General features: G+C 43.3%; 1 protein-coding gene across 4 annotated transcripts in view; it reads right to left on the bottom strand.

Annotated features, from left to right (window-relative positions):
- The window catches only part of VIT (vitrin), a 96,677-nt gene that overhangs the window by 59,596 nt on the left and 9,399 nt on the right, over positions 1-27,682 (bottom strand). For all 4 annotated transcript variants that reach the window (XM_045079253.1, XM_004765450.3, XM_004765451.3 and 1 more), the window contains exons 2-3: positions 14,500-14,569; positions 6,758-6,823 (exon numbers count right to left, since the gene is read on the bottom strand). In XM_045079253.1, coding sequence (XP_044935188.1) covers positions 6,758-6,823; positions 14,500-14,551 — 118 coding nt within the window. In that variant the 5' untranslated portion in view covers positions 14,552-14,569. The remainder of the gene's footprint in view (positions 1-6,757; positions 6,824-14,499; positions 14,570-27,682) is intronic.

Here is a 27,682-nt window from a genome sequence, read left to right as displayed (position 1 = left end):
CTTTTCTGAACTCAAAGATCACTGACAACCATCAGCAGGTCACTATTTCTTGCATGTAGGTCATGTGCATGTACGCACACACTGTGTGTGTGTGTGTGTGTGTGTGTATTGTGCATTTATCCCATTGTTTTCCTGTTATTCCTGAGAACTGCCATGGTAGTTTCCTCAGCTAAAAAAAAATGTACTTCTCTTCTCAGCCCCAGAAGGAGGTCTAGAAAGTTAATCCTCTTTCTTTTTCATGGTCTGAGAAAGGGCACACACACCGATCTGTGTGGAGGACGTATGGGTGTTGGCACCAGGTGTCGGAGAAGCTAGCACACGCTGGGGATGACTTACATGTTGCTGCAGCCAACAACACGTGAACCTACTCAAGAAGTTCTGTGCATGTTAGACTCAAATCCAACAACCCCCTAAAGCTGTAGATCTCTTCATCAGTGTCCAATCACTAAATAACCAAGTCCCAGAACAATTACCTCTTCATGCCCAAGGCAGTACCGCTGGGAATCATCAACATTTCAAGGTTGATTGCAAAGATCTTTCCATGCCTTACAAGGTATTAAGGTTAACTTACTGGAGAGAGCTATGTGAATAAAAGGTTGTACATTTCACCGCAAGCAAAGACTATTTCAACAGGCTCAAACGTAGTGGAAATATTTCAGAATGTAGCTTCATTGCTTGCAGAGAATATCCTGCTGTGTTTATCTTGCTGATTGTTGTCTTCATCATGTAGAGGGCTCTGAAGACTCGGAGGGTCCCCACTGTCCAACGAATGGCCAAGAACAAAGCTTCCCTGAACGGCCTTGCCTAGTCCTAATGCATATCCCAGCTGCATCTCCCATGACTCCCCCCACATTTAAACCAACCACATTGTTCACTATACCCTGACTTCATCTTCTATTTTTTCCCCAGGATGTCTGGGCTTAGTCTACCTGAAAAGCCCTCCACCAACCTCTGTCTGTAAAATTCTACTTATAGTTCACATCCTACCTCAAATGCTCTTTCGTGAAATCAGTATGAACCCTATTCATATATCTCTTGTTATTCTTATGTAATAATCACATTTTGCTTTATTTTACACTGGGTTTTGTTGTTGTTTTTGCTGTTCATTTGTCCATCCATTCAACATATACTCAATGAACAGTAATCAGGTCTTCACGTTGCTTGGTGCCGGGCTCCTTGCTCAGTGGGGAGCCTGCTTCTCCCTCTGCCTACCATTCCCCCTGTTTGTGCACATGCTCATTCTCTCTCTCTCTCCAGCAAATAAATAAAAATAATAATTTTTAAAAAAGAATGGGTGATAAGTACAGAGCAGAGGAAGGGCAGGACACACAGGAGCCACCAAAACTAGATTAATGTGTGTTCTGGCAATGGGAATTGGGTCCAGAAAGTCTCACTTTTGCATGACTTTATCTGATACCAGATGGGGTGCTAACTGAAGTCAGAGAGACTGCGGGCTGGCAAGCCAGTAACGCGTTCCATGGAGTTGATCGTCCTGTGGCTCTCCCCTCATCTGAACCCACTCTGCACTGAAGCCATTCCTTCTGAGGCTCTTCTGGTGCTTCCTGAGATTTGATAACTTAAAAGTTTTTTTTTTCTCTATAGGCACTGATGGGCAGGAATTTTTCGAGAGTTGTTAGTGAACAGAATTTAAGGGCAAACAGAGGATGTGATTATTTTAATGTGGGCTGAAATATTCATGAGTTGAAGAGGAGGCCTTTTTTGAACACGTAATCTACACACATGAAGTTAATCCTTGAAATTCATAAGGCATCATGACTGTCTTCAGAGAAGAGTGTTATGAACACACCTACACTCTTCAATCATTATCTGTGGCCTCCCATAATCAAGACAAATGCAGCCATATTTTGGTCATTTGTTGAAAAATGCTCGAACAGGTCTGTACTGACTAAACCCACCACTAATGTGCCTCCAAGGAAGGCCAGCTCCAGGGCTCCAAAACGTAACAGGGAAGTAAGAACCTGGAAAAATCTCTAAAAATAAACTTGGTGAAAATCTCATTTTGTATAGTATGGCGAACTTTACCAGCAGGTTAATTTATTGAGACATTAACTTGGATTTGTTTTCATTTTATTTTTTCCCTTGTACTGTTCTAAGAAGGTAGTCAGGCATTCGTCTTCAAACACCTCTGGAACTCAAGGTTGCAAGAGAAAGGGCACAGTTGCCCAAAGAAAACTCTCCCTCAGGCATTGGGAATTAGTCTCTCCAGATGGCCCTTGTTTGGGTTTGATCAGCCCAAAGAGTGATGGGGAGGAAATGGTCTTCTAAGACTGGGAAGAGTGGGCAGGTAGGTCTCAGTAAGGGAAATGAGCCTGTTCCCCACCAGTGACCTTGGAGGAGCCTCATCTTGGAGCAATACCTGGTGGGGTGTCCCTCAGGGTGAAGCCTTAGGCATGGGACTTCCCCATCTTCCCCAAGATGCCAGCACTCAGAAAACAATGGTGTGCCCAACTTCTGCAAGTAACATGGGCTTGGACATGGAACAGTGCAGGGGAACGCCCTGGGTGTTGTAGACAGCACCAGGCTTCCAGCGGCTGGGCTCGGGGAAGGAAGAAGCCTCTAGAATGATGGAATTGTAATTTCTCAGCCCCTGAAAATGGGCAGTTTGGAGTCCAACTTAATTTGAAAATGAGGTGGTGATAAGCCAAATATGGTGGAATAACATTTTGCCCAATACAACTGTGTACGGGAAAGCTAAGTATTAGCTTGAAATGAATGGTAAGTGGGAGGAAAAGATTTGTAAGAACTTGTTCCTTCCCTTCCCTTTCTTTCTTCTTTCTTTCCTTCCTTCCTTCCTTTCTCTCTTTCCTCTTTGCTTCCCCTTTTGTAAACCTCCCCATGCCAGCTTATTTTCTGTATGTACTACCTTCTTGGTCCAAACAGCCCCCAGTGGAGCTGAGTGATCTCCATGAGGGCCTCTGGGAGGGCCACGGGCAGACCAAAAAAATGGAAAAGGGAAAGGAGATGAGAAGAAACAGGAAAAAAAAAAAGAATTATGGGGGAGAGAATGTGACCATTGTCTAAAGCAAAGTGACTCTACTTGCACAACGAAACAGATAAACTTGCATGGTGTATGGCTTCGGCAAGGACGATCCCCATGCTGGTGCCTCCTTTCCTGCTATCTCCCCATCTCTTCTACTCTATTTCCCTTTCGGTCATCCCCACAGCCCTCTACCTCCAGGTAGATCATCCCACAGCCCTCTACCTCCAGGAAGCAGGGACTTCATTTCTGGCTTGGTAGGAGGCACTGGGAAGAGCCTATGGGCTAGAACCTCACACAGACCTGCATTTCCAATCTGGCTCTGCCAGCTCATGGCACCGGGTCTCAGGCACTAGATCCTCAAGTGTTAAGAGCTGTGCTGCATGCCTAGTAGGGGCCAGTGTCCACTGGCCAGGGCTGGCTAGACGAGAGGTCAGAGGGCACTGAAAGAGTACCCGTGGTTTTACCTTCGGACCTGGAAGAGGCCCAGCTCTCTCTCTGATGCATGAGTTTGCGGATGTCAGCAGGCACTGGAGGTCCTGGAGGGCTTGCTAAGACATGGAGGGCTGGACCCCAGCCCCAGTGCTTCTGATTCCCGCAGGCCCGGCTGGGGTTAGAGGAAGGAATCGGGCAGAAGGTCGCAGGTGCTGCCGGTACTGCCCCTCCAGGAACTGAGGGGACCGGCCCCGGCTGTTCTCACACTGAGGCCAAACTGGTTTGTTTAAAGCCTGGCTTTTATGATTTCCCTTTTCTCCTTAAAACCCATTGGCAGCTCCCTGTAAGATATACTCTGAGATGTCAGCTCTTAGAGTAAAACGGTGATGTCAGCTCCAGCAGGAGTTCAGGGACGCCCAGGCATACGGGAGACAGGCACGACCCACGTACCTTTATCTCTCAAGGAGATAAGAGAAGACGTGATTGTTCTGTCTCCCCCTTCACGGGACACCTTTGCGGGAAATGCCATTCAGACTTGGTAGACACTCCCGCTGTACCTGTGTATGCGTGTAAATCTCCATGCTTTTTCTCACTAACAAATGGCATTGTCTCTCGTCTCTCTTCATTTGTTGGCTGTGAGGGGTTTTTTTGTTGGCAGGACGGTCTTATTTCCTTAGCACAACCCTAACCAGCTTACTCTTCTCTAAGAACCACCCTGTAGCCTGGGATGATGCAATGAGATTCTCTCTTCCAGGAATGTGGACTCAGTCCTGAGAGACACAGTGTGCACAGAGTCCGGGGTGGGGAGAGGGAGACAGGGAGGGACAGGGAGAGGGGAGAGAGACAGTGAGGCAGACATGTGGGAAGAAGCAGAGGAACTGATTCTTGAGTTCTTTTCATCTGAGGTGCAGTTCCAGTGAGTTCTAGCTGCCAATCCATGAGCCGCTCCACATCCTGCAAAAATCCCTTTTGGATTTATGCTGATTGCAACCAATATAACCTGCACGGAGATATTCCCATGGCCCTCATGAGGAAGCCCAGATTCCTGGACATGGTAACAAAGCTCTCCACGATCCGATCCGACGCCTGCTTATCCCTCCATCTCTTATCTCAACACATTCGCTTCCTACTCTAGATTTCAGTCATATTTGACACTTTTTAACTTGTTCCGGCCTTAGGCGTGCTGTTTTCTCTCTGCTTGTAACACTCTTCCCTCCTCCTCTTTGCCTGATCTATATCTATTTGATCTTCACATTATCAGTGTGAGTGTGCCGCTTCCTCCAGGAAGCCCTCCCAGATATACAGCTTCTTCTCCATATTCTTGGAGTAACTTTAGCTGCCTGGTGACTTGTCTTTCTTTCTCCCTACATTTTGAATTTTGCAAGGGCAAAGGTCTCAGTCGCAACTGTGTCTGGGTGTCTAGCATAGTATCTGGTACTTGGTAGGCACCCAGTACTGGTAAAAGGAATGAATGGCGGGCCTCCTTGCCATAAGTCACCTACCCCAGTGGCAGACTGACAACACTGAAAAGAAAAAATGAAAACTGCTTTGGCCTCAAGCTATAGACTGTCAGTTGGAAATATTCCCGAGGTAAAGAATCAGATACTGCCATGGTTTGGGAATATCCTATTACCTTCATTGTATCTAGCCCCCCACCCCATTTAATGATTGTGCCAGGGTTTCTAATTAGAGAAAAGGCCTCATGCATTTATTGATTCAAATGTGCTGCATCACCAGGGAGATTTTGAGTGTAAGGTTAGAATTTAGCATATCAGAAACTCAATCCATTTGAGATCTCTCAAAGAGGTTTGCCCTTGGGTCATTTAGCACAGCCTTTCATAGTCACTGAAAACCGTTGTCATGGTAATCATGGAACCTTTCATGATTTTTGTATATGAGCTAATGAAGATACTGGAAACAGCCCAAAGGAATTCATACTTGGGTGTGCATTTGTCTCCATATTAACCCAGTCATTGTTTTGAACACACATCTGGCCCTGGGCTGATTCTCTTGGCTCTTGGTAATGACAGGAATAAATAAGCAACTGATTCCTTTTTAGTATTTTTAGGCTTGGAGGCTGTGGCTGGCTGCCCTTTTGGTCTCACTTCAACAGGAAATCCCACATGGAGGGTTTAAAGGAGCAGAAGGAAAAAAGAATGGTGTGTGAAGCAAATATCTTTCTTATATCTCGGATTATTAATGTCGCTGATTTCAAGCATCTAAATTTAATGCCTATAAAGAAGTTTCAGTTGTAGAGAGCACAGAACATTAACTATATCTATGGCATTTCTTTTATGGCCCTTTATAAATATGCTTTAACTTAAGCCTCCATCAAATCCACAAATTTAGGACCAGGTATCTCGGTGTGCTTATAGCATTTGAACGTGAGCCTTTCCATCTATGTCTCGTCCTACTAGTGATTTTCCAATATCTATTCTTCCTCCTTTCCTGTAATACAACCCCCTGCTTTTTTAGCTTGGGCGTGTGGATGCTTGGAATCAAGACATTTCCCATTCTCCCTTAATACTGGCTAGTGATATTTAAGCAGAAGTGGTGTATTTGATTTCCTGGACTTCTCTTTAAAGGGATGGGTATGCATCCTTCTACATCCCTTCCTGCCAACTGGAATATGGACATGATGGGTGGAGCTGGGGCACCCATTTTGGACAGTGAGTTGAGAGGCATGTTGCGGAGAGCAGAATTGTAAGGTAGAAAGAGTCTGGATCCCTGAAGATGGTGAAGATTCCCTAAAAGTCCAGACTGACTATGTTCATTGGAGAGAGAAAGAAAACTTCAGTCTTACTTAAGCAGTTGTTATTCTAGATTCCCTGTCATCTAATCTTAACTGATATACCATCCAAAAATGAAATTTATTTTCCTCTGTTCACTGATTAGGTGTGAAACCTTCTGGGCTTTGCTGTGAGATTTACCTTCTGATCCCAGAGCATGCCGGAAGGAGGGCAGATTTGTATGAGCTAGACAGAATTTTCTGGTATGGGGAACTGACATTTCAATGGCAAGAAAATACCTACTCAGGCTTAGCCATAGAGACATAGTGTTACCTGGTCTTTGTATGTGCATTTCGAAATGCTCCAATATAATGGAACCACAGATCTCTCCCCTAAAATCAGCACTCCTCTCTCAAATGCTTTTTGGGATGAAGTAGGTGATAAGTAATAATCATTACCTAACAGTCTGAATGCAAAACAACTGAAGTAAAGTCAAAAAGCCCCCAAACCTTCCAAATTATCTGAAACAAGTAGAACAGCCCTCTACATGAGAGATACAAACCTTATGCTAATGAGGAATTGCAATTTTACTTACTGAACTTGGGCCTTTTGATCTTCTTGTTCATGTCTTTATTTGAGTGTATTCCTGTCACCAGCAAAACTACATGGAGAAAATGAAAGAAACGCTAATCAGTATCATTTTACCCAAACACTTTCTCTCTTTTGACCCTTATCATCGCTTCCATCACATGTTAAAATAGTCTCATCGGTGGAACTAATGTTCCCTTAAATGAAGGTTGGGGAAAGAAGATGGATGTTCGTGTACTTTTCCTGGCTGCTGCTGAGGGAGGCTTCCAGAAACACCTCCCGGGCACCTGTCCTCTGTTCTGCTGCTTTGCATTTCACCATCCCGAGTCTGCCCTCTCCGGTCACCAAAAGAGGAAATGGGGGGCCTGAGAAGTCCACTCATTCGGTTGGGGCCAGAAATAAATGATCGAGGTAGGGTGAGCACCAGGGCCTTCCCGAGCTCTCTCCTCTGTGCCACACGGAGTTTCCAAAGGGCTAATTTCAAACTGGCCAGAGCATTGCGCATGCGTGCGTGTATATGCGTGCGCATATAGGCGCATGCGTGCGGGCTTGTGAGGGAGATAAGGAAGGTAGCGTGGAGGGGATATGTAGAAAGCCACAGGGGAGGGCTGTCTAGGAGAGGAAGACATGGAGAGAGCGGGCTGGGGGGAAGGGGGGGCGTGGCCACAGGGGGTGAGGGGTGACCAGAGTGTCCCCTGGTGGTCCGCTGCACCAGCACTTGCTTCCCCGGCCCTGTCAAGGCCAACTGCAGCTAGTTGACCTTCCTCCTCAGAAACAGGAGCGGAGCAGCTTTGGGATACTGCTCTCTTGAGGAAGTACAGCAGCAGAGGAAGAAAGAAAGGAGAGCTCTTTATCCTTTTGAGTTCAAAGTCGTATTACCAGCTTGAGCCTTGTGTTTTAAAAAAATAGCACTGACCATTTTTTCCCTTATTACCGGAATAGGACTTGTGCCTCACAGAAGAATGTAAAAAACACTAGGAACATTATAGAAAACATAGATGAACACAAAAGATACATATTTTCATGTTTTCTATATGTATACATATTCATGCAGGTGCTTTTCTTAAACAAGCATCTTATCAAGCTCACACTGTTTGCAATGTTTTGTAACTTATTTCTACTTCAGGATTTATACAGACATTTTTCCTGGTCATTAAGTGTTCCTCTCACAGTAATTTTGAGGGCCTGAAAAGTATTGTACTATAAGGATGTACCATGATTTAGTCATCTTTGGACTTAATATAAATAGCTTCCTCTTTGCCCTGATCCTTTGTTATTTCCTTTAAATAAATTAAATAAATAGGATTTCTTGTCTGAAATATAGGCCCAGTTAGAATTTTGGTACATATTGTGAACATTTCTCATAGCATTTTTTTATTAGTAATGTCTGAAAATGCTCACGTCTCTGTACTGACGCTAGTTCTACCTGTAGGTGGAAAAACAATGTTTTCCTTTCAAAAAGCTAACCAATTCTCCATTCTTCTTCCTTCCTCTCCAGGCGTCTTCTACCTTATCCACTGCTTAGCATGCTTCTATTTTAGCCACTTTTTTTTTTCCATTTTTTTTAGAAACTCACTTTCTGGGTAGGGTTGGGACTCCAGGGGTAAATATAAGATGTTAGAGTAATCAAAATAGGTGTTCTACTTCATGGTGTCTGTGTGTGTGTGACAACACAAATGTTTAATTTAGATATAAATGGACCTGGGAATTCTTGATTAGCAACTACCTTTGAAGGAAAATGTCACCAGGGTTTGCTAAGAAAATTGTTATTTAGCGGCACTTCGGGGGCTCAGTGGGTTAAAGCCTCTGCCTTCAGCTCGGGTCGTGGTCCCGGGGTCCTGGGATTGAGCCCCAAGTCAGGCTCTCTGCTCAGCGGGGAGCCTGCTTCCTCCTCTCTCTCTGCCTGCCTCTCTGCCTACTTGTGATGTCTGTCTGACAAATAAATAAATAAAATCTTAAAAAAAAAAAAGGAAATTGTTATTTATCCTGAGATTATCTAGCTATTCTGTACCCATGACGCAGCTCCTGAATTATCCCCAGAATTATCCCCAATTATCCTCAGCTCGTGCTACTGCTGGACAGCTGACGTAGCATGTCCTGAGAGAACAGACACATGAAAGAGAACTGAGTAGGAACCACAGGTCTAGCCAAGTGGAATGAAGGCAGACATTTTTGAGGTGTTATTTACTTCTGGGGTTTGGGTGGATGTGAGTGTCCTGGAGGTCTAATTTTTATAGGAGTCTCTGTGTCATTTAACTCTGCGAAGACACGTCTTCATTTTATACACAAAAACAACGAATCCTAGAATATTTTAAAGAACAAATACTAAATAAATATGGAGAAGAAAATTAAGCAAGTTCATTAGAAGGAATAATTGAAATAGTCATACATTTGGGTATCAATTCTTTGGGAAAACCAAATACTGTCCTTCTGGGCCTCTGTGCCTGTGGCAAGTGGTTTCTGAGTCTCCATATCATTAGGACTATAAATATTTCAGTAAGACCACCCCATCACTTGCATTTGCTCACCCACGACCCTCCAGGCTGAAAACATGCATAGCTGGGTTCAGTTTTACCACAGTGGTTAATAAAGTCATTATTTTCAATGGTACACATTGGCCCACTCCTCAGCTTGGAATCTTGTTAATTAAAACTCCCCAGAAACCACTCCTCAAGGGGAGGGCTGGTCAATAAGGCTGAAAATGTGCTTGTGCCCTGGAGTATTCATTCCTTGACTGTAAGGCTTCTCTTGCTATGCTGAAGTGGTGAATTGAGTATTGAATTTGGGAAACGGAAAAATCAGTCTGGTGTCGCTTTTCTTGGGAAGCCAGGCAGAGCACAGGGATGGATGGCTGATTCTCACTTCAAAGTACAAAGTGGACCACAGGTCTGAAATCCAGTCCCTTCTGGCAACTGAGGCCATTAGTGTCTAGAAGGCTTGAGGAAATTAAATCTAGAGTCCGAAGTTCTAAGGCAATCATGGTTTATGCAATTTGCAGCAATACTTCTCAACTGTTTAAAAATCAGTGTTCTAGTTTTGAACAACATTGACTAAAGTTCCCTTCCTTTGACATCAGTGCTTGAAATTTCAAAATAAGCTGAATGTTGAAATTACTTTTTCAGATAAAAGATCTCCTTCCACTTCTCACTCTCTTCCTCTCTAGAGTAGCCATCAGTAGCGTTAAGATGGAGGAGGCGTAATTGTTTTAGAATTAAATAAATGATCCCCCAGATAGCTTATAGATAAAGAAATGCAAGTGAATGAGCTTAAAACAACATTCAATCTCATTAATGATAAAAATTGCAAGCCAGAGCCAAACCCAGGGGTAGTTTCCCATATTATGTCAGTAAATACTGAAAACAAGATGATACTTAATCTTGGCATGGATTTGAGATTAGGGCATTTAGGTACACTGTTGGTGAAGTTTAAGAAGGTGGAGTCATTCTGGAAAGCCATTTGGTAATATATTTCAACAGCCCTAAAAAGAGTTATATTCTTTGTCCTAGGAAATATACCTCTAGGAATATATCCCAAATTATAATTAGAGATATAGACAAAAACTTATGTAAAAAATGTTCACTAAACATTATTTATAATGATAGTCTGGAAATAATGAAATGCTGGAAATGTCCCAACAGTAGGGGTACCCTGAGCGTTTACTACATATGATGTGTTAAAGAATATTAAACAAACTGGCAAGTGCTCAGCTCTAACCTGAAGAATGATTCTGACAAAATTAGAATATATCCAGAGAGAAATAAGTGGAACAAACATACCAAAATGTTTGTAATGATGGCATTGTCGTTTCCATTTTTATTTTGTATATTTTTGCCATTTTATAGTATTTTTCATATATAAATCCCATATTTTATAAAGAATATGTTTCTTTTACAATTAAAAAAAGACAAGATAAACTGTTTTTTTAACTGGGTTATATTGAAATCCCATAGATTTATGAAAATGAAAAGGGCTACCAAAATCATCAGTATGGTTAATCAGCACTCCTATCCCACTCTTCTGGCCAGTCATGAATTATCATCAGAATTCACTTACTTTCAAGAAAGACATGAAGTGCCATGACATCTAATCAATGATCAAATCAAGAAGTTCTTACTGAAAACTTATTATGTGTCTACAACTTTTATAGAAATGCCTCCGTGTACCCCATAAACTCCAGGGCCCCTCAGGATACTAACTCTAGTAGTATTGACAAGGACTCTCTCCTTGACCAAACTCTAATGGGGCTCCTCCAAGCCCTCTTTCCAACTGGACTTTGACACTGGGCTTCAGTGTTCCTCCTTGTTGGTCCTGCATCACCCGGTTTTAGCAAGAATCCTATTTAGAGAGAATCCCCCACCCTTGATAGATATCTGATCACCCTGGTCTGCCTTTAGCAAGAATCATGTCAGATAGGTTTAGCAAGAATCCTCCACCCTTGATGTCTTCTCTCAGTAATTTCCAACCACCGACCCCCTGCAACCTGCTTCTCAGATATAAATCTCCATGTCCCTTGTTATATTTGGAATTGAGCCCATTTCTACAGTGAGATCTCCTCGATTGGAGTAGTTCCTGATTAAAATCTATATTTACCACTTTAAACACTCTCCAGCTCTGCTTCTCTTTAAGTGTCCACAGTGCCTTCCTGAAAACTGATTTACAAAGCAGATCATTTTAAAGCAGTTCAAATTTCCCCCAGGCTTTTTTAAAAAATTCTTTTTTTTTTTTTAAGATTGTATTTATTTATTTGACAGAGAGAGAGCACAAGTAGGCAGAGCAGCAGGCAGAGAGAGATGGGGAAGCAGGCTCCCCATTGAGCAGAGAACCCGGTGCGGGGCCCTATCCCAGGACCCTGAGATCATGACCTGAACCAAAGGCAGAGGCTTAACCCACTGAGCCACCCAGGCACCCCTCCCCCATGCTTTAATTTCATATTATGTACTCAATGAAACATCTAACGTCATATAAATCAGAGCTTCATAGCAAAGACAGGACGACTTATTCTCTACAATCATGTAAATTATAAAATTATGCTTCAAAACACAGAATATTAAAGCTGGGAAGAGCTTTGTAGGTTATCCTTTTATTTTATTAAAAAAAAAGACACAAAGGTCAAGGTTAACACCTTGGCTAAAGCTGCAGGTCTTTGGGGCAAAAGCTGGAACCAGATTGCAAGTTTGCTGACTACTGCCTTAGCCCATTTATTCCACTCACTCCCCATAAGCACAGTTGTTGATTACACACAGTGCTCCAAAGACAGTGGCATAAAACTCTGCTGTATCATAAATTTGAGGATGTCTTAAACATGCTAGCTCTGATATATATTGAATACTTAATTGACATTAATTAAGGGGGGATCATTGGACGGTACTGTGTGATATTTGATTTGTAGTATATATACACCCACACATTGGAATTAGGTGCACAGTTGGACTCTGATTCCTTACAAATCTAGCATCCCTAAGAATAATTTATTTTACAATATTTCTTGAATGCCTATGAGATGTGCTCAGCATTGAAAATGCAGGACACAGCTCCTGCCAGCTGCCCTCAGTGAGTTCACAGCTCTGGGGGAGCCTGCCGAGTGGAAAGGGGAACATGACACAGCTATAATGAGAATCAATACAGGGCACCACAGAAGCCCTTAGGAAGATGGCTTGGTCAAATGGGGGAGGGGGTGGTGGAAGGAAGCTTCCCCAGGACGAGTAGGGCTTGTGGGGGGTGTGGGAGTGAGAGGAAGATCATTCCGGGCAAGGGACCCAGCATGGTCAAAGGCCTGAAGGGGAAAAATGATGTGAGCCCTGAGGGACGGAGAAGGTCAGTACTTTTCAGTTCCTCAGAAGCTGGAGTGGGCTCTGTGGGGAGAAGGAGAGCAGAAGACAGCAAGGGGAGCCATATCAGGAAGGTCTTCCCAGCAAGCAAGATACTTTTAGAGTTATAGGTCCCATCCCAAAGACAAAGGGGAACCACGGAGGAGTTTAAGTCAAAAGTGGTGATCCGACGTGTTCTTTAGAGAGATTAATTGGGGTGTGGTTGAGAAGGAGTTGGAGGGGTCAGGATTTGGGGCAGGGAGGCTGTCCCAGTACTGAGGAGAGTGACAGGGAAATGGCCCTGGGATGGAGACAAGCAGTTGAGTAAGAGAGATGCTGGGGAGACAGACACGTGAGCACAGAGAGGGAATTGTGTGACAGGAATCTCCTTTACTGGGTCTGATTTCTTACCTTCTGAATGTGCAGCCCTGAGGGGAGAGAGTTCTGCAGAAAGACAGGTTGTGAGAGTCTGGGGACAAGGAAGGACAGTCAAGTGTCCCTTCTTGGTTCTGTCATATGGGGGACATGCAGAGTATGAAATGGCCTCGGGGTTTGCTGGCTTTGTGTGTTTTACAGCAGCTAAAGTCTTTCTATTCCTGACTCCCCACCTGCCCTACATAAGAAACACTAACCAGTTGGGCAGTATGGGAGGGGAGAGCCTCTCAAAGGGCAAACTGGAAATGAAGGGGCTTGAGCTTAGCAGGTTGGTGGGCGGTCTGGACTGGAAGCCACAGGGTCTCTCCGACTCCTGGTCTAGGCTCCTTCCACCCCGTGAGAGCCCTGTTGCCTTCCCTGTGTCTCCTCTTTCTCTTCTGTTCCCCAACTCTGCTGCAGAGACCTCCTCTACACAGACCTGGAACGTTCTGACTATATTCTGCATTGAATTTTGTCCCTTCTAAATTCATTGGTTGAAGTCCCAGCCCTCAAAACCCAATGTGACCTCATTTTGAAATAGATGTAATTGTTTAAGTTCTGATGAGGTTGTACTAGAGTAGGTTGGGCTCCTAATCCCCTATGACTAGTATTATAAGAAAAGGAAATTTGGACACAAACAGATACTCATCCAACTGAGGAAGAACGCCGCGTGAAGATGGTGGCAGAGATGCCAAGACATGCCAAAGATGGCCGCCAAACCTCCCGAAGGAGAGGGGCATGGAGCACAGGCTCCATCACAGCCCTCTGAAGAAACCAACCCTGCTGACACTTTGGTTTTGGACTTCTAGCTTTCAGGACTGTGAGAGGATAAAACTGCACTGTTTCAAGCCACTGAGCCTGTGGTATTTTGTCATGGCACCCTAGCAAACGAATACAATGTCCAAAAAGTCTTCGCACTCTACCCTGGTAGGAGTAAGGCAGTGATTCCCATAGGGTTGCTCTCTCCAACGTGGCCAGGGCACAGCGGGGGTCAAGATTAATAGATAATCACCCTTGGGCTTAATGCTAACCCCATCAATCCTTTTCTTTCCTGAAGCCCAACTGCGGCTCCTCCAGAGCCTACCTGAAATTGTGTTCTCTGCTGATAACGGGTGTGGGTTCCGTCTGTGAGAGCATGAGTCACCAATGTACAAATAAGGACATGTCAGTGATGAGATTTTTTTTTTTAATAAGCATTAAGATTTCTGAATTCAGAATCTGTAAATATATTCCATCTGAAACATTTGCTAGTTGCTGAAGAAGGCAAGATATGTGTGTGTATGTGTGTAACATGTACACACATGTGATACACAATTTTGCTTTATACAAGAATATATACACACGTACATCTTGAATTTGATCTACGCTTAACATTCTCACTTAAACATCTCTCTAAAATGTTTATCATAAAAAGATACACTGTACTGTTTATATGCTCTGTCTTGGTTTAAGCCTCTTCTTGGCAAGATTCTTTGGACCTTAGGAAAATGTTAAAAGCGTATCCAGATACACACATAAAAGTACTTACCAAGGAACATTTCAATAACAGATGCCTTCATAGTGAGGACAACAATCCCCATAAATATAAAAATGGCACCCTGGAGAGGAAGAAACAATAACACCATCATATTTCAGCCAAGAGTTCTGAACTGATACATGGAGTATAGGGAGGGGCCCCTTCATTTTGCTTCTTTCATTGCTCCCTGGGATCTCCAGATTCCTCCAGCTTTCTCTAAGGAGCCCCCAGAGATGGCAGTGGCCCGACTCACTGGTACCCAGAGAGCCCGCATCCTCAGGTAGAAATCCCATTCTAGCCATCAGCCCCCGTTCTTCAGAGAAGTGAAGAATTGACTCCATAATTTTGGGAATAGGTTCAAGCCGTCTTCAGATTAGGACAAAAGCTATTCTTAGGTATTGAGAGACTCTTTTTATTTTTATTTATTTATTTATTTTAGATTTTATTTATTTATTTGACAGAGAGGGATCACAAGTAGGCAGAGAGGCAGGTGGGGGAGGGGGAGCAGGTTCCCCACTGAGCAGAGAGCCCAATGTGTGGCCCATCCCAGGACCCTGGGATCATGACCTGAGCCAAAGGCAGAGGCTTTAACCCACTGAGCCACCCAGGCGCCCCGAGAGACCCTTTTTAGATTACAGATAAACAATGCATTCATCATTCATGCAATAGTTTTTATTAAACTCCCATTACATGCCAGGTATTGTTAGGGAGGGGGTGATAAAAACTGAATGAAGAACTAGTTCTTGCTCTTAAAAGATTTACAGTTTACTACAAGTGGGAAAACATATATAGACACAAATAACCTTAACATTAGGAAGTGTGCAGGCTCCATAAGGGAGTATAAGGAGAGTTTATAGACCAGTGGTTCTCAAACTTTGATGCATATTAGGATCATCTGGGAGTTCTAAAAGACCCTGGTGCACGGGCTGTACCCCAGACCAGTTGAATCAGAATCTCTTAAGGTGGGATCTAGGCGTTAAGTTTTTAAAAGCTCCCTGGGTAATTCCAATGTGCTGACAAGTGTGAGATCCAGTGATTTAGCAAAGAGTTCCTAAATCTTACATACATAGGAATCCCCTGGGGATCTTGTTAAAATGCAGATTCTAATCCAGTAGGCCTGGGAAAGTACCAGAGAGTCCCCCCAAAGCCAGGGAATTTTACAGGAAGGAGAGATTATATCAGCCATGGGAAAAAGAGAAAGTCTCTTAGAGGGGATAGCAACTGGGTCAATTTTGAAAGGCAAACAGTTTGGACATGAAGAAACAGACGTGACCCCAAGTGGGAGGAACAGCATTGACAGGGGCTCAGGGTTTGGGAAGCAGAGTGGTTATGAAGATGCTGTTGATCTATATGGGGTTTCCTCCTTCTCTTGGGGCTGGGAGAAAACCCTAAAAGTTTTGTTCATCCTACCATTACTCACTACCTAGAGCATATACTTTGTACTCTATTTGGTCTCAAGTCTTCACAACAAGACAGTGTGGTAGATTTTATGATCCCTTCAGGAAATGAAGGCTTAGAAAAGTTACATGTCACTCCCCTGGTGACCCGACAGTCAGCAGGACGAGATTGGAGGTGGGAGTGGTGGGAAAAACCTGCCCTGGGCATGGACAACAAGGAAGAGCCTTGTCTGTAGAGAATTGAAAGCTTAAGGTTGGTCTGCTTTTTATTACTTTTATAAGCTAGCAGTTCTAAGCAATGTCAAGGATAAAGCACGCCTACCTTCTGGGGTAGATGGCTCTCATTACATCCTCTCTGTCCAATGCCACCACTGTGGGGCTGAAATCTGGCATTCATACCCTACATGTCTCTATGCCCCATAGTGTCCTGCTGAATCTGCTCTCTGGGGGAAAAAATCCCCGACTTGTAATGTTTGTTGATTTCTGTGTGTAAATCTTCCATGGTTGATTTTGAAGCTGCCAAAGTAGAGAATTTGAAACATAATCTGGTACTAGCTACGTCCAGGGCAGGCTTATAGCCAGTATTTAGTTTCAGGACTATGTAGATTTTATTAACAAAAAGCAATTATCAAATTATGGTCGAAGTAGTAAAACAAGTACCTAATGCAATTAACTTAAATAAATCTGTTTAGTATATGAAAGATTTTATCACAAACAATTAAATTAGGCAGCAAGAGCAACCTCAGACAGAACTGATGATTTTGTTAATTTCCAGCAACAATTGCAATATGTTAAATTTCCTAATAAAGGTAGATGACTACTGGTTACATAATAGACAGATAATGTTTTTGGTTTCAAAAATAGAAATAAAACCATGCGTGCGATCTATTTGCAATTTGATGCTTAAGTAGCTGGGTTATGTTTTAGAAATAGGATGATAACAAGTAACATATTTGTTTGTCTTTTCCTACTTTGAGACGCTCCAGAACAACTTACTTGTTTTCAGGCCTAAACAGTTACCTTTCTTCTAGGATAAATGCAGTACAGGAAATTGCCCCTCTGTCCCCCGCCTAAGCCAGCCCCACCAATCGCCTGTTACTGTTCAGCTTTGCAGATTTCAAGTCACCTTGACTTCTCCTTCTCTTTCTCCACATCTTCTCTCTCAGCCAAGCCTGTTGGCGCAACACTCATACTCTATCCAGAATCTGGCCCAATCTTCTCATTTCCCCATTGCCGTCTGCTCAGGCTATGCTTCCTGTCTCATGGATTACTGTAATCAGCCTCCTAACAAACGTCTCCTTCTCCCTCTGACTCCATGATCCACATAGCAGCCAGCATGACCTGGTTCAAAGTACATCAGTTCCCAGCATTCCTTAGATCAAAACTCTAACGTGGCTTCCCACCATACCCAGAATCAAAGCCAAAGTCTAGTCAAGTGGCTTATGACCTTATGTGGCTCCTGACCTCATTTCTCCCTCACCTATTAAGGTCTGAGCATACTGGTCTCCTGGCTGTTTCTAGAACACACATCTCAAGGTCTCTGCACTTACTGTTTCCTCTACCCGGATGCTCTTCCCCCAGATGAGAACATGATTAACTTCCTCATTTCTTCCAAGTCTTCGCTTCAATGTTACCATCTCTTGAGATGTCCCCTTACCACTTAGCTTAAGTTTGTAATCCGTCTCCTACCCACAACCAGCTGCTACACCCTATTTTTTCTACTATTTTTTTATGTTACTATCATCATTGATATACTTTATGGTTTAGGTATTTTATTTGTTTATTGTTTGTTTTCTCCACTAGAAATGCAGGCTCCATGAGGGCAGGGATTTGTACTTTATTTTTTATGTGGTCAATAGATACACATTGAATCAATGAGTGAGTAGCTAAGGCTCTCTCTCCTTTCCCTAGGAAATAAAAAGAGGAAAGAAAACAAAGACAATCTTATGAATACACTAAAAACTAGTGCATTGTACACTTTCAATTTCTGGCATGTGATTTATCTCTCAATAAACATTATCGATAGTCAACAAGCAGAGGGAAGATGGATTGCAGAGAGAAATGCTTGCAGATCTGTCTTACAACTTTAGGAGACATAAAGTATCTGATCTTTCCATGCTGGGATGGGTGGATAAAAACAAACAGGATTCCAGGAAACTAACCCTGGAGGAATTATCACCCAAATGCTGACTCGCTCCTGATGGAACAGGACCAGAATCACTCTGATTTCTTGGAGTCAGAATGTTTTCAGACCTCTTTCTCACCACTTCAGTTTCTGTCCTAGCTTGGTCTAGTTTCTCATGCCTTGAAACAGAGAGGTGCCTTTTAAAACGTGTGTAAAAAAATTCAAACCCTCTCTTAACCATTACAGAGGTTGGGGATAAGGATGGCCACCACCCCTGTTAAGCAGTTGCTGCAGACTGTCCTGTGACACGAAGCTGTGGCATGCGCAGGAATGCTAGAGCCCTACATTCCCACATGTTCACTGGGGTTTGAACAGAAACAAAATAATCAGAGTTTCCAAAAACTTGTGTTACTGATTGGTGAATTTATGGCTTGTGCCATGAGCTGTAAATATAGAGTCCCGAATATGAAGTTCTGTTGAGGCATGAGACTTGATTGTGAGATAAAAAGACATACCGATGCAAGTAGAGTAGACAGCCAATTTAATTCAGTCCTTTTTTTGCCCAGAGTTAGAAAAGAGCAAGTTGGTAATAAATAATAACATCACCTTATATTTATATGATTCTTCAGGGTTTTTTTCCTCCCATTATTTTTTTTTATTCGGATAAAATATACAAATGTAAAATGTACTGTCTAAACCACTTTTTAAGAGTACAGTTCAACAGGATTAAATACACTCTTAATGTGCCATCATTGGCACCATCCATTTCTAGAACTCTTTTTGTCTTGTAAAACTGAAATTCCAACACATTAAATAAAAACTCTCCATTTCCCCTATCTCCCAAGCTCCTGGCAACCACCAGGCTGCATTCTGCCTCTAGGATTTTGACTCCTCTAAGTATTTCATTTAAGTGGAATCAAACAGTATTTGTTTTTTTGTGACTGGCCCAGGTCAAATAGAATAATGTTTTCAGGGCTCATCCATGTTGTAGCATATGTCAGAGTTTCTTTCTTTTTAAGACTGAATAATATTGCATTGCATATATAAACCATAGTTTACTTATCTGTTCATCTGCTGATGAACTCTTGGTTTGTGTCTACATTTTAGTTATTGTGAAAAATGTCGCTATAAACATGGATGTACAAATCTCTCTGAGACCCTGTTTTCTTTCTTATTTTATTTAAAGATTTCATTTACTTATTTGACAGAGAGATGCAGTGAAAGGAGGAACATAAGCAGAGGGACCAGCAGAGGGAGAGGGAGAAGCAGGCTTCCTGCCAAGCAGGGAGCCCAGTGTGGGACTCGATCCCAGGACCCTGGGATCATGACCTGAGCCAAAGGCAGACACTTAATGACTGAGCCACCCAGGTGCCCCGAGACCCTGCTTTCAATTCTTTTGTGATTATTATACCTCAGAAGGAAATCACTGGATTGTATGGTAGCTTTTTTTTTTTTTTTTTTAGTTTTTTGAGGAAACAGCATACTGTTTTCAGAACAGCTGTGCCATTTTGCATTCCCACTAACAATGCTCAAGTCTTCCAGCATCAGAGTCTCACCAACACCTCCTATTTTCTGTCTCTTTTGGTAGTTGTCATTTTAACAGGTGTGGAGTGGCATCTCATTGCAGTTTTGATGTGCATTTCCCCCATAATTAATGATGTTGAACATCTTTTTGAGTGCTTATTGGCTACTTGTCAATCTTTGGAAAAGGTCTATTCTAGTCCCTTGCCTAGTTTCAAATTACGTTGTTTTCTTGTTGAATTTAAGGGTTACCTATACTTTTTGGATATTAATCTCTTACCACATATGATTTGCAAATATTTTCTCCCATTTTTTTTTTGTACTTTGTTTACAGTGTCTTGGATGCACAAAATTTTTAAATTTTCCTGAAGACTCATGTGTCTATTTTTCTTTTGTTGTCTATGCCCCTTGGGTGTCATATCTAAGAAATCACTGTCCACCCCAATGTCATACAGCATTTGTCCTCTGTTTTCTTCTAAGGGTTTTTTAGCTTTGGGTCTTACATTTAGATCTTTGATACATTTGAGTTAGTACTTGTTTAAGGTGTTAGGTAAGTGTCCAACTTTATTCTTTTGCATATGGATATCCTCTTCTCCCAGCACCATTTGTTGAAGAGAATATCTTTTCCTATTGAATGATCTTGACACTCTTGTCAAAAATCATTTGACCATAACATAAGGGTTAATTTTGGTCTCTCCATTCTATTCCATTGGTATATACGTCTACTCTATGCCAGACTCACACTACTTCGATTACTATAGCTTTGTAGAAGTTTTCTAACGGGAATTGTGCCTCTTCCAGCTTGCCTCTTCTTTTTAAAGACTGTTTTGGCTAATTGGTGTCCCTTGAGGTCCCATATAAATTTTTGGATGGGTTTTTCAATTTCCGCAGAAAACATCGTTGGGATTTTGATAGATACTGTGTTGAATCTGTAGGTTGCTTTTGGTAGTATTAAGATCTTAACAATATGAAGTCTTCCAATTTATGAATATGGAATACATTTCTATTTATTTATGCCTTCTTTAGTTTCTTTCAGCAATGTTCTGTAGTTTTCATGGTACAAGTCTTTAATCTCCTTGGTTAAATTAATTCCCAAGAATTCTATTCTTTTTGATGCTATTGTAAATGGAATTGTCTTCATTTCCTTTTTAGATTGTTGTTCATGTATAGAGATGCAACTGAGTTTTTTTTTTTAATATTTTTTAAAGGTTATTTATTTATTTATTTGACAGACAGAGATCACAAGTAGGCAGAGAGGCAGGCAGAGAGAGAGGGGGAGGCAGGCTCCCTGTTGAGCAGAGAGCCTGATGCTGGGCTTGATCCCAGAACCCTGGGATCATGACCTGAGCCGAAAGCAGAGGCTTTACCCCACTGAGCCACCCAGGCGCCCCACAACTGAGTTTTTTGTGTTGATTTTGTATCCTACTACTTGACTGAATTAATTTATTTATTCTAACAACTTTTTTTCCCCCATTTGAACAGTTTTATTGTGGAATCTTCAGGATTTTCTACATATAAGGTCATATCATCTGCAAACAGAGATAATTTTACTTCCTCCTTCTATTTTGGATGTCTTTTATTTACCTCTCTTGCCTAATTCCTCTGGCTAGAACTTCCAGTGCTCTATTGAATAGCAGTGGAGAGAACTGGTAGGCATCCTTGCCTTGCTTCTGATCTTAAAGGAGAAGCTTTCTGTCTTTCACTTTTGAGCCTGAGGTTTGCTGTGAGATTTCATATACGGTTTTTATTATGTTCAAGTTGTTTCCTTCTATTCCTAGTTTGTTGAGTGTTTTTATCATGGAAGGATGTTACATTTTGCCAAATGCTTTTTCTGTATCAGGTGAGATGATCATGTGTTTGTTTTTTCCCCTTCATTCTATTAGCACAGTGTATTACATTCATCGATTTTTGTGTATGTTCAAACATTGTGGCACTGCAGGAATAAATCCCATTTGGTCATGTTGTATAATTATTTTAATATGCTGCTGAATTCAATTTGCTAGTATTTTACAGAAGATTTTTACATCAATATTTATAAGGGATATTGTATTGATAGGGGACACTATAGTTTTCTTGTAGTGCCTTTGTCTGATTTGGTATCTTGGGTAATGCTGCCCTCATAGGATGACTTAAGGAGTAGTCCCTTATCTGCATTTGGGTGGAAATGTTTGAGAAGGTTTGGTGTTAGTTCTTCTTTAAGTGTTCAGTGGAATTCACCAGAGAAACCATCAGACCCAGGGCTTTTTATTGTCAGATTTTTGATTACTGATTCAATCTCCTTACTCGTTACGGGTCTATTCAGAGTTTGCATTTCTTCAGTCTTGGTAAGCTTTGTGTTTCTAGAATTTGTCCACTTCAGCTAGATTATCTAATTTGTTGGCATACAATTGTCCATAGTACTCTCCTATAATTTTTTTATTTTAATAACCATGCAGTGATTGCTTTAGAGAATGAAAATTGGGTAAGTAGTGATCAAAGACAGAAGTGAGTCTGATGGTTTTGTTCTATTTCAATCTTACTCTGTGCACATATGTTAATAAGTCAGAATTAATAGAATAACTTTTTTTGAAGATTGAACATTGATAATGTTGATATCAAATAAGAAGCTACAATAATCTCCTAGCCTACTCCTTGCTGTCTGCTCTCTGGGTACCAGGTCACCCTTCCCTCCCGCTGGGAGGACTAGCTTCCTAAAGCATGGGTTAGATTGTCCATTCACCGTCTCAGACTCCTTCTTCACAGTCCACTCATCCTATTCAGAACAGAGCCTGAATTCCTTGGTGAGCCATTACAGACTCTTCCTGAAATGGCTCCACTTCCATCTCAAACCATCACACTGCAATTCTTTCCTGTAATCCTCTCCTTGGACCCACAGCACACCTGGGGTCCGAGAAGGGTCTTTGTCTACATGCAGCACCTCCGTGTCTTGTCCCGGACCCTTACTATTGCCCTTTCTGGAATACCTTCCCACTCCTCATCTGCTTCTCACAAGCCTATCCAGCCTATCCGAGATTCAGCTCATGAGCCACCTCTTCCTTATAAATCTCTGCCATCTCCTAAATTCAAAATTCATCTTCATTCATGAATCCATTTCATCACTCAAAAAAAGTTGTGTGTCTGCTCTGTGCTGGGCAGAGAGGATCCCAGGGCAGGTCCACTCACCAAGTTGCCTGGAGGCTTCTAGAAGGAGTCTGAGGCACCTTCATCATAACTAACACTGACGGAGCTCATACTAAATGTCAGGGATATTCATTTGATCTTTACAATAACCCGATGGGATGGGGATTCCTTCCTGCCTTAATTTTAGAGGTGGAAATGTAGAGGTTTGCAGAGGGGGGGTACTTGGCCTCAGGTCCCACGGCTGGGAAGAAGGGGAACTGGACTTCAAATTGGGCTTCCTGAGCCCAGAGCCTTGCCTTTATAGTTCACCATTTGCTACAGCTGTTGCATAATAACCAAGGGCACTTCCCTCATCTGTTCTGATGTCATTGGTCTGGGTTGGTATTGATATTGTTTTAAAGCTCCCCAGGTGTCTCCCCTGTGCAGCCAGAGTTGAAGATTTTTGTTGAAAAGCAAACAGTGATGGCAAAAGGGGAGGTTGGGCAAATAGCCGTGAGGCGTGGGCGTCGGAAGGGCCTTGAATTAGTTGAACTGGCAGGTTGGAACACAACGAGTGGTGAGGGCAGGCCACGACCCAGGGGACGGAGCAGCTTCAGAAACTGGGAGCTGCTCCGAGAGGCCAGGAGACGAATCAGCCTGTTGAGAGGAAAGAAGGGGCCATGTTGGCCTTGAATGTCACGCCTAAAGAATGTGCAATTGATCCTTTAGGCAATAGGGAGACATGGAAGACTTAAAAGTTATTTTTACATTCATCATTTTTAATAAGCCCCCGAGAGGTTTACTTGAGCCCCTCACTTGCAGAAAATCGGCCCTAGTGGGCGTGTAAGATTTATGCAATGCTGATGTTTGTCTGATCTATGACTCTACAAGGGGGAGCACCTAACAATATTCTTTGTCCACAAGGCAGAAAGAGCCAGTGTCCATCTGGAAACATTTAATAGTTATGAGAGGCTTGGGCTGTATTTCCAAAATGCCAAAAATCCCCTGAGGACTGACATCTCTGAACGGGGAGAGGCCACATCTGCAACCTTACTTTGCCATCTCTGCCTGATGTAAAGCCTCGGCCGCTTGTCAGTGGATGTGGGTTGATCTAGCGAGATCCTAGGAGGGGCCTTTACCATGTGGAGGTGGCCTCCATCTGTATACAAACCTTCACACAGATCGTATTCCTCTGGGCTGGGCCTGAAACACTGCATTTGCTGTTGCCATGACACCAGCAGCCACTACTACAATCCCCCAGGATTTTGTGGAGAGGGAGAAAGAGAAAGGGAGGGAGCCAGAAAGTGTGGTGGTTTTTCTTTCTTTCCTTATTTTCCTTCTCTTTCCAATTCCTTCCTTCTTTTATCTTTTTGGTTGAAGATTTGTTTATTTATTTTAGAGAGGGTGGGAGGGGCACAGGGAAGAGAGAGAATCTTAAGCAGGCTCCACGCCCAGCGCAGAGCACAAGGCAGGGCTCCATCTCATGACCCTGAGATCACCCACAACCCCAGCCAAAATCAAGAGTCAGACGCTTAACCGGCTGAGCCTTCTTTTACCTTAAAGAAACACCAAGAGAAAAGTGCAAGCGGAATAGTGAGGGAGGCAGGGGCGATTTTGCCTTTTCTCCGTGATGGTTCTGAAGAATGTACTAGGCTGCTTGAAGATATGCTCCCCATCAGACTGTGTGGACCGGATGCCGTTGGCTACCTAAGAAGAGCGGCTGCTTCCCCACTTCCTCTTACCCAACACAGCCCCAATTTGATAAAAAGAATAAATACACACAGATGATTCAGAGGAAGCTGCTCCATCCCAGTTCCTGGGGTGGCTCCTGGTTCCAAGTCTAAGCCAAGGTTTATTTATGTACATTCTCCCCTCTTGCTGGGGATTGCCTCAGAATCTCGGGCTTGAGCCTATCAGCATAGCCTCACTCTCTGCGTGATGGCACCTAGTTCAAAGACGGGCTGTGTCCTGTGTTGTATCAGACAAACAGAATGGAAAGACTTAGTCTTGTATTCTTCAGGGAGAGAGGTTCCCTTCCTTGTTGGTGTGCTGGCAACCATCTTGTGACCATGAGACAAGTCTGTGAGAAGCAAGTCAACACCAAAAGGTGGAAAGCAGCCAATAAGTCACAGAGAAATGGAGCTGGTGCTCTGTCTGTCTTGTGCCTAGAGGCTGGGCCCACCTCTGGACCACCTGACAGGGGAGATAATGTATTTCCCTTTTGGTTGGGCTTGCAGGGAATAAAAAAGTATTCCTGACTGCTTCCTAACTAACAGTACCTGTCTTTTTAAGTGAAGTCTAATAATGCCAGAATCTGTAAGACACTTTCTCAACAATTCTCGCGTCTGAATCACCTAAGAACCTCTTGAGGAAGTAGAATGGACATTATTCTTTCCATAATTCAGAGCAGTGAAGTGACTCGTCTAAGGCTAGATCTCTATTTTAGTCTTGAGCTCTTGTTACGACATCAAACCTCTCACATAGCTATTACTGTAAATCCCAAATAGTTCTGTGATTCATTATATACTATTATTCTAAAATAAGAACTCCACCCCTCATTTGTGTAATATTTTGCATGTTTAAATGCCTGGTGACATCTAGGACTTCAATCTCAAAAGACCCCTGAAATGAAGATCTCAAATATTATAGTCAGATGCAGAAATAACACTCACAGAAATTGTGCGACTCAGCTGGTCTGGCAAAAAAAAAATAACCTCGGCCAATCAAGACCTCCCTTGTGATTTTAGCTTCAGGAACCTGAAAGCCTTGGAAATTGTGGGAGCCAACTTGAAGGCCATATGGGCTCCTGAATAAGATACGGAAGGTGAAGGCAGAAAGAGAGAAGAGAAAGCCTGTGGCCCTGGGAGAAGCAGGGGAAGAGGACACTTTGGTTTCTGGCCACTTCCCAGGTCCCATTTCCAGTCTGAAGGAGGTCCAGCTGGACTCGGTCTCCTGCGCATGACATAAATGTTTCTGGGTCCTTTTATTCCAGCCAGCTGGAGTTGGTTTCTATTTCCTGAAGCTTTGGTTCAAACCCTTTTCAATTCTGTTGTTTTACTTATCTGTTTCCCTGACATGATTGGTAGGAAAATGAAAACAGTTAAAATGAAAAGGACACCTGGGGCTGCCTGTCCATTGGTAGCACCAAGCAGGGGTCTGAGAGGCTGGGTCCAACTCGGGAGCGAGGCGCCAGGAAGAGGTGTGACAGAGAATTCCATAAGCCGAGGCAACCCCTGAGAATGAGGAACACAACCCGCACACCTGGAATGCTCTGGGAGGCAAACACGGGAGTGGGTGACCTTGAAACTCTGCCGTCAGAATGTCGCTGCGGAGTTCCCAGTATGTTGATGACCGCGGTTCACAAGTGATCACAAAATCACAAGTGATTTTGCCCCCTCCCCTGAAGTCTTGGCGACGTTTGAAGACATTTTTGGTTGTCGTAATCCGGGTGGGGCCTCTACCTCTAGTGGATAGAAGCCAGGATGCTGCGAAATGTCCTGCAGGGCACAGGGCAGCCCCACCAAAAAGAACTCATTATGCAGCATGACAGGGGAGAAACTGATTTGTGAGAATGTTTTTCCCCCAGTGTATTTCTAAGAACATTATGCTTATGGATGTAAATAACCTAGGAATTCCCAACCTAGGAATTTTCCACCAATATAGGGGATTTTTTTTTTTTTTAATAACTAAGATGTGAATACCTGAGGATCACTTTCTCCAGGACCATGTTTTTTTTTCCCCAGGACCACTTTTGATCACCATGTACAATCAAGTCCAGTCCTAAAGCAGCGATGTTGACTGGTGGGCAGTGGGTGGGTGAGGGAGGTCGTCCCTGTGTTTCATCACTGAGCTGTGCCGAGGCCGTGAGCTTCATCCATCCATGTGGCATGGTTTGACATGTCAGAACACCGAAAAGGGAAAGCCTTTTTTGGTGTGCATATCTCAGACCATCATTTTGTACCTCGTTAAGAACCTGACATATGGTAATGCTTACCACATCCACAGAGCCCGCGACCAATAGTGATTTCTAGCGAGCCTGCAAACAGTAATTATGTCTCTGAAGTGGTAGTTTAGATCTTATATTGCCAGTAGGAAAAAAACACTAGTTTGCAGGCATGCCCCCAAATGAGCTCTAAAGAACTCCTTCCGAGAGTTATTTATCCTCCGTAATGGAAGGGCAGTCAGTCTGGGGGAAGGGTTGAGGACCTCAGTAAAAGACGAGGTGGACCATGACCGTGCCTCTCAGTTACTCTGGAAACCGTGCGCCTTTAAAAGATTCTCATGGAGTTTTGGAAGAGGAGCTCCTCTCATCAGAAGGGTCTTTACCTAATGTGTTTGACACTGTGGAGTCGTCCTGATGCCTCCCACTGGGTTTTCTCCCTCGGTCTTTGAGGTTTGTGGTTGCCAAGGGGCCATCCAGTGTGAGTTTGGAGCTGTGCGTCTGGAACCGTCCAGCTGCGATCCCCAGAGCCTCGACTGGCCCGAACACTCTGTGCTTTTTGGTCGGACTTCAATTCTGAGGCACAGAAAAAACATCTTGGGCTATCACACAGCTTTCCAGCTGAGGTGGGAAGGGAGAGGAGGGTGTGTCTGTAAGGTCCATAGCATCTTCCCGTTGGCCTCTTGGTAACAAGGGGTTCGTCACAGGTGACAGGGTCCCAGTGGTCCCCATGCGGGGGAGAGGCCAGTGCAGGGCTGTGGGTCAAAGCACATTCTTGAATCCCAGACACCACAGGTTCAGTGGGGGGGGGGGTGGTGTCAGGGGAGGAGGGGGCAGTCACTAAGGCTGAGCCATTGAAGGCATGGAGGATTAAGTCCCCGCAGTCGGCGAGAACCAGCAGAAGGAGTCATTTTTGAAGCAGGAGACCCGGGTCTCTGAAGGGAGCCATGTAGCATCAGGCTCCAAGGATGCCCTCTGGACCATCCTCAGCGCTGCCAGAGCCTTCCAGCTCTCTTTCCCGTCTCTTCTGACAATTTAGGCCCTGCTGTCCAGTGGCCTGTTACATGAGATGGGATTGTCTCTTTGTTCTTCATGGAAAGACTTAGAAGTGTA

The sequence above is a fragment of the Mustela putorius genome, unplaced genomic scaffold (genome assembly GCF_011764305.1).
Source record: "Mustela putorius furo isolate JIRA1106 unplaced genomic scaffold, ASM1176430v1.1 tig00000281_pilon_pilon_pilon, whole genome shotgun sequence".
NCBI lineage: Eukaryota > Metazoa > Chordata > Mammalia > Carnivora > Mustelidae > Mustela > Mustela putorius.
The sequence above is the reverse complement of the archived record's forward strand: the minus strand, read 5'-3'. Positions and strand labels throughout refer to the sequence as shown.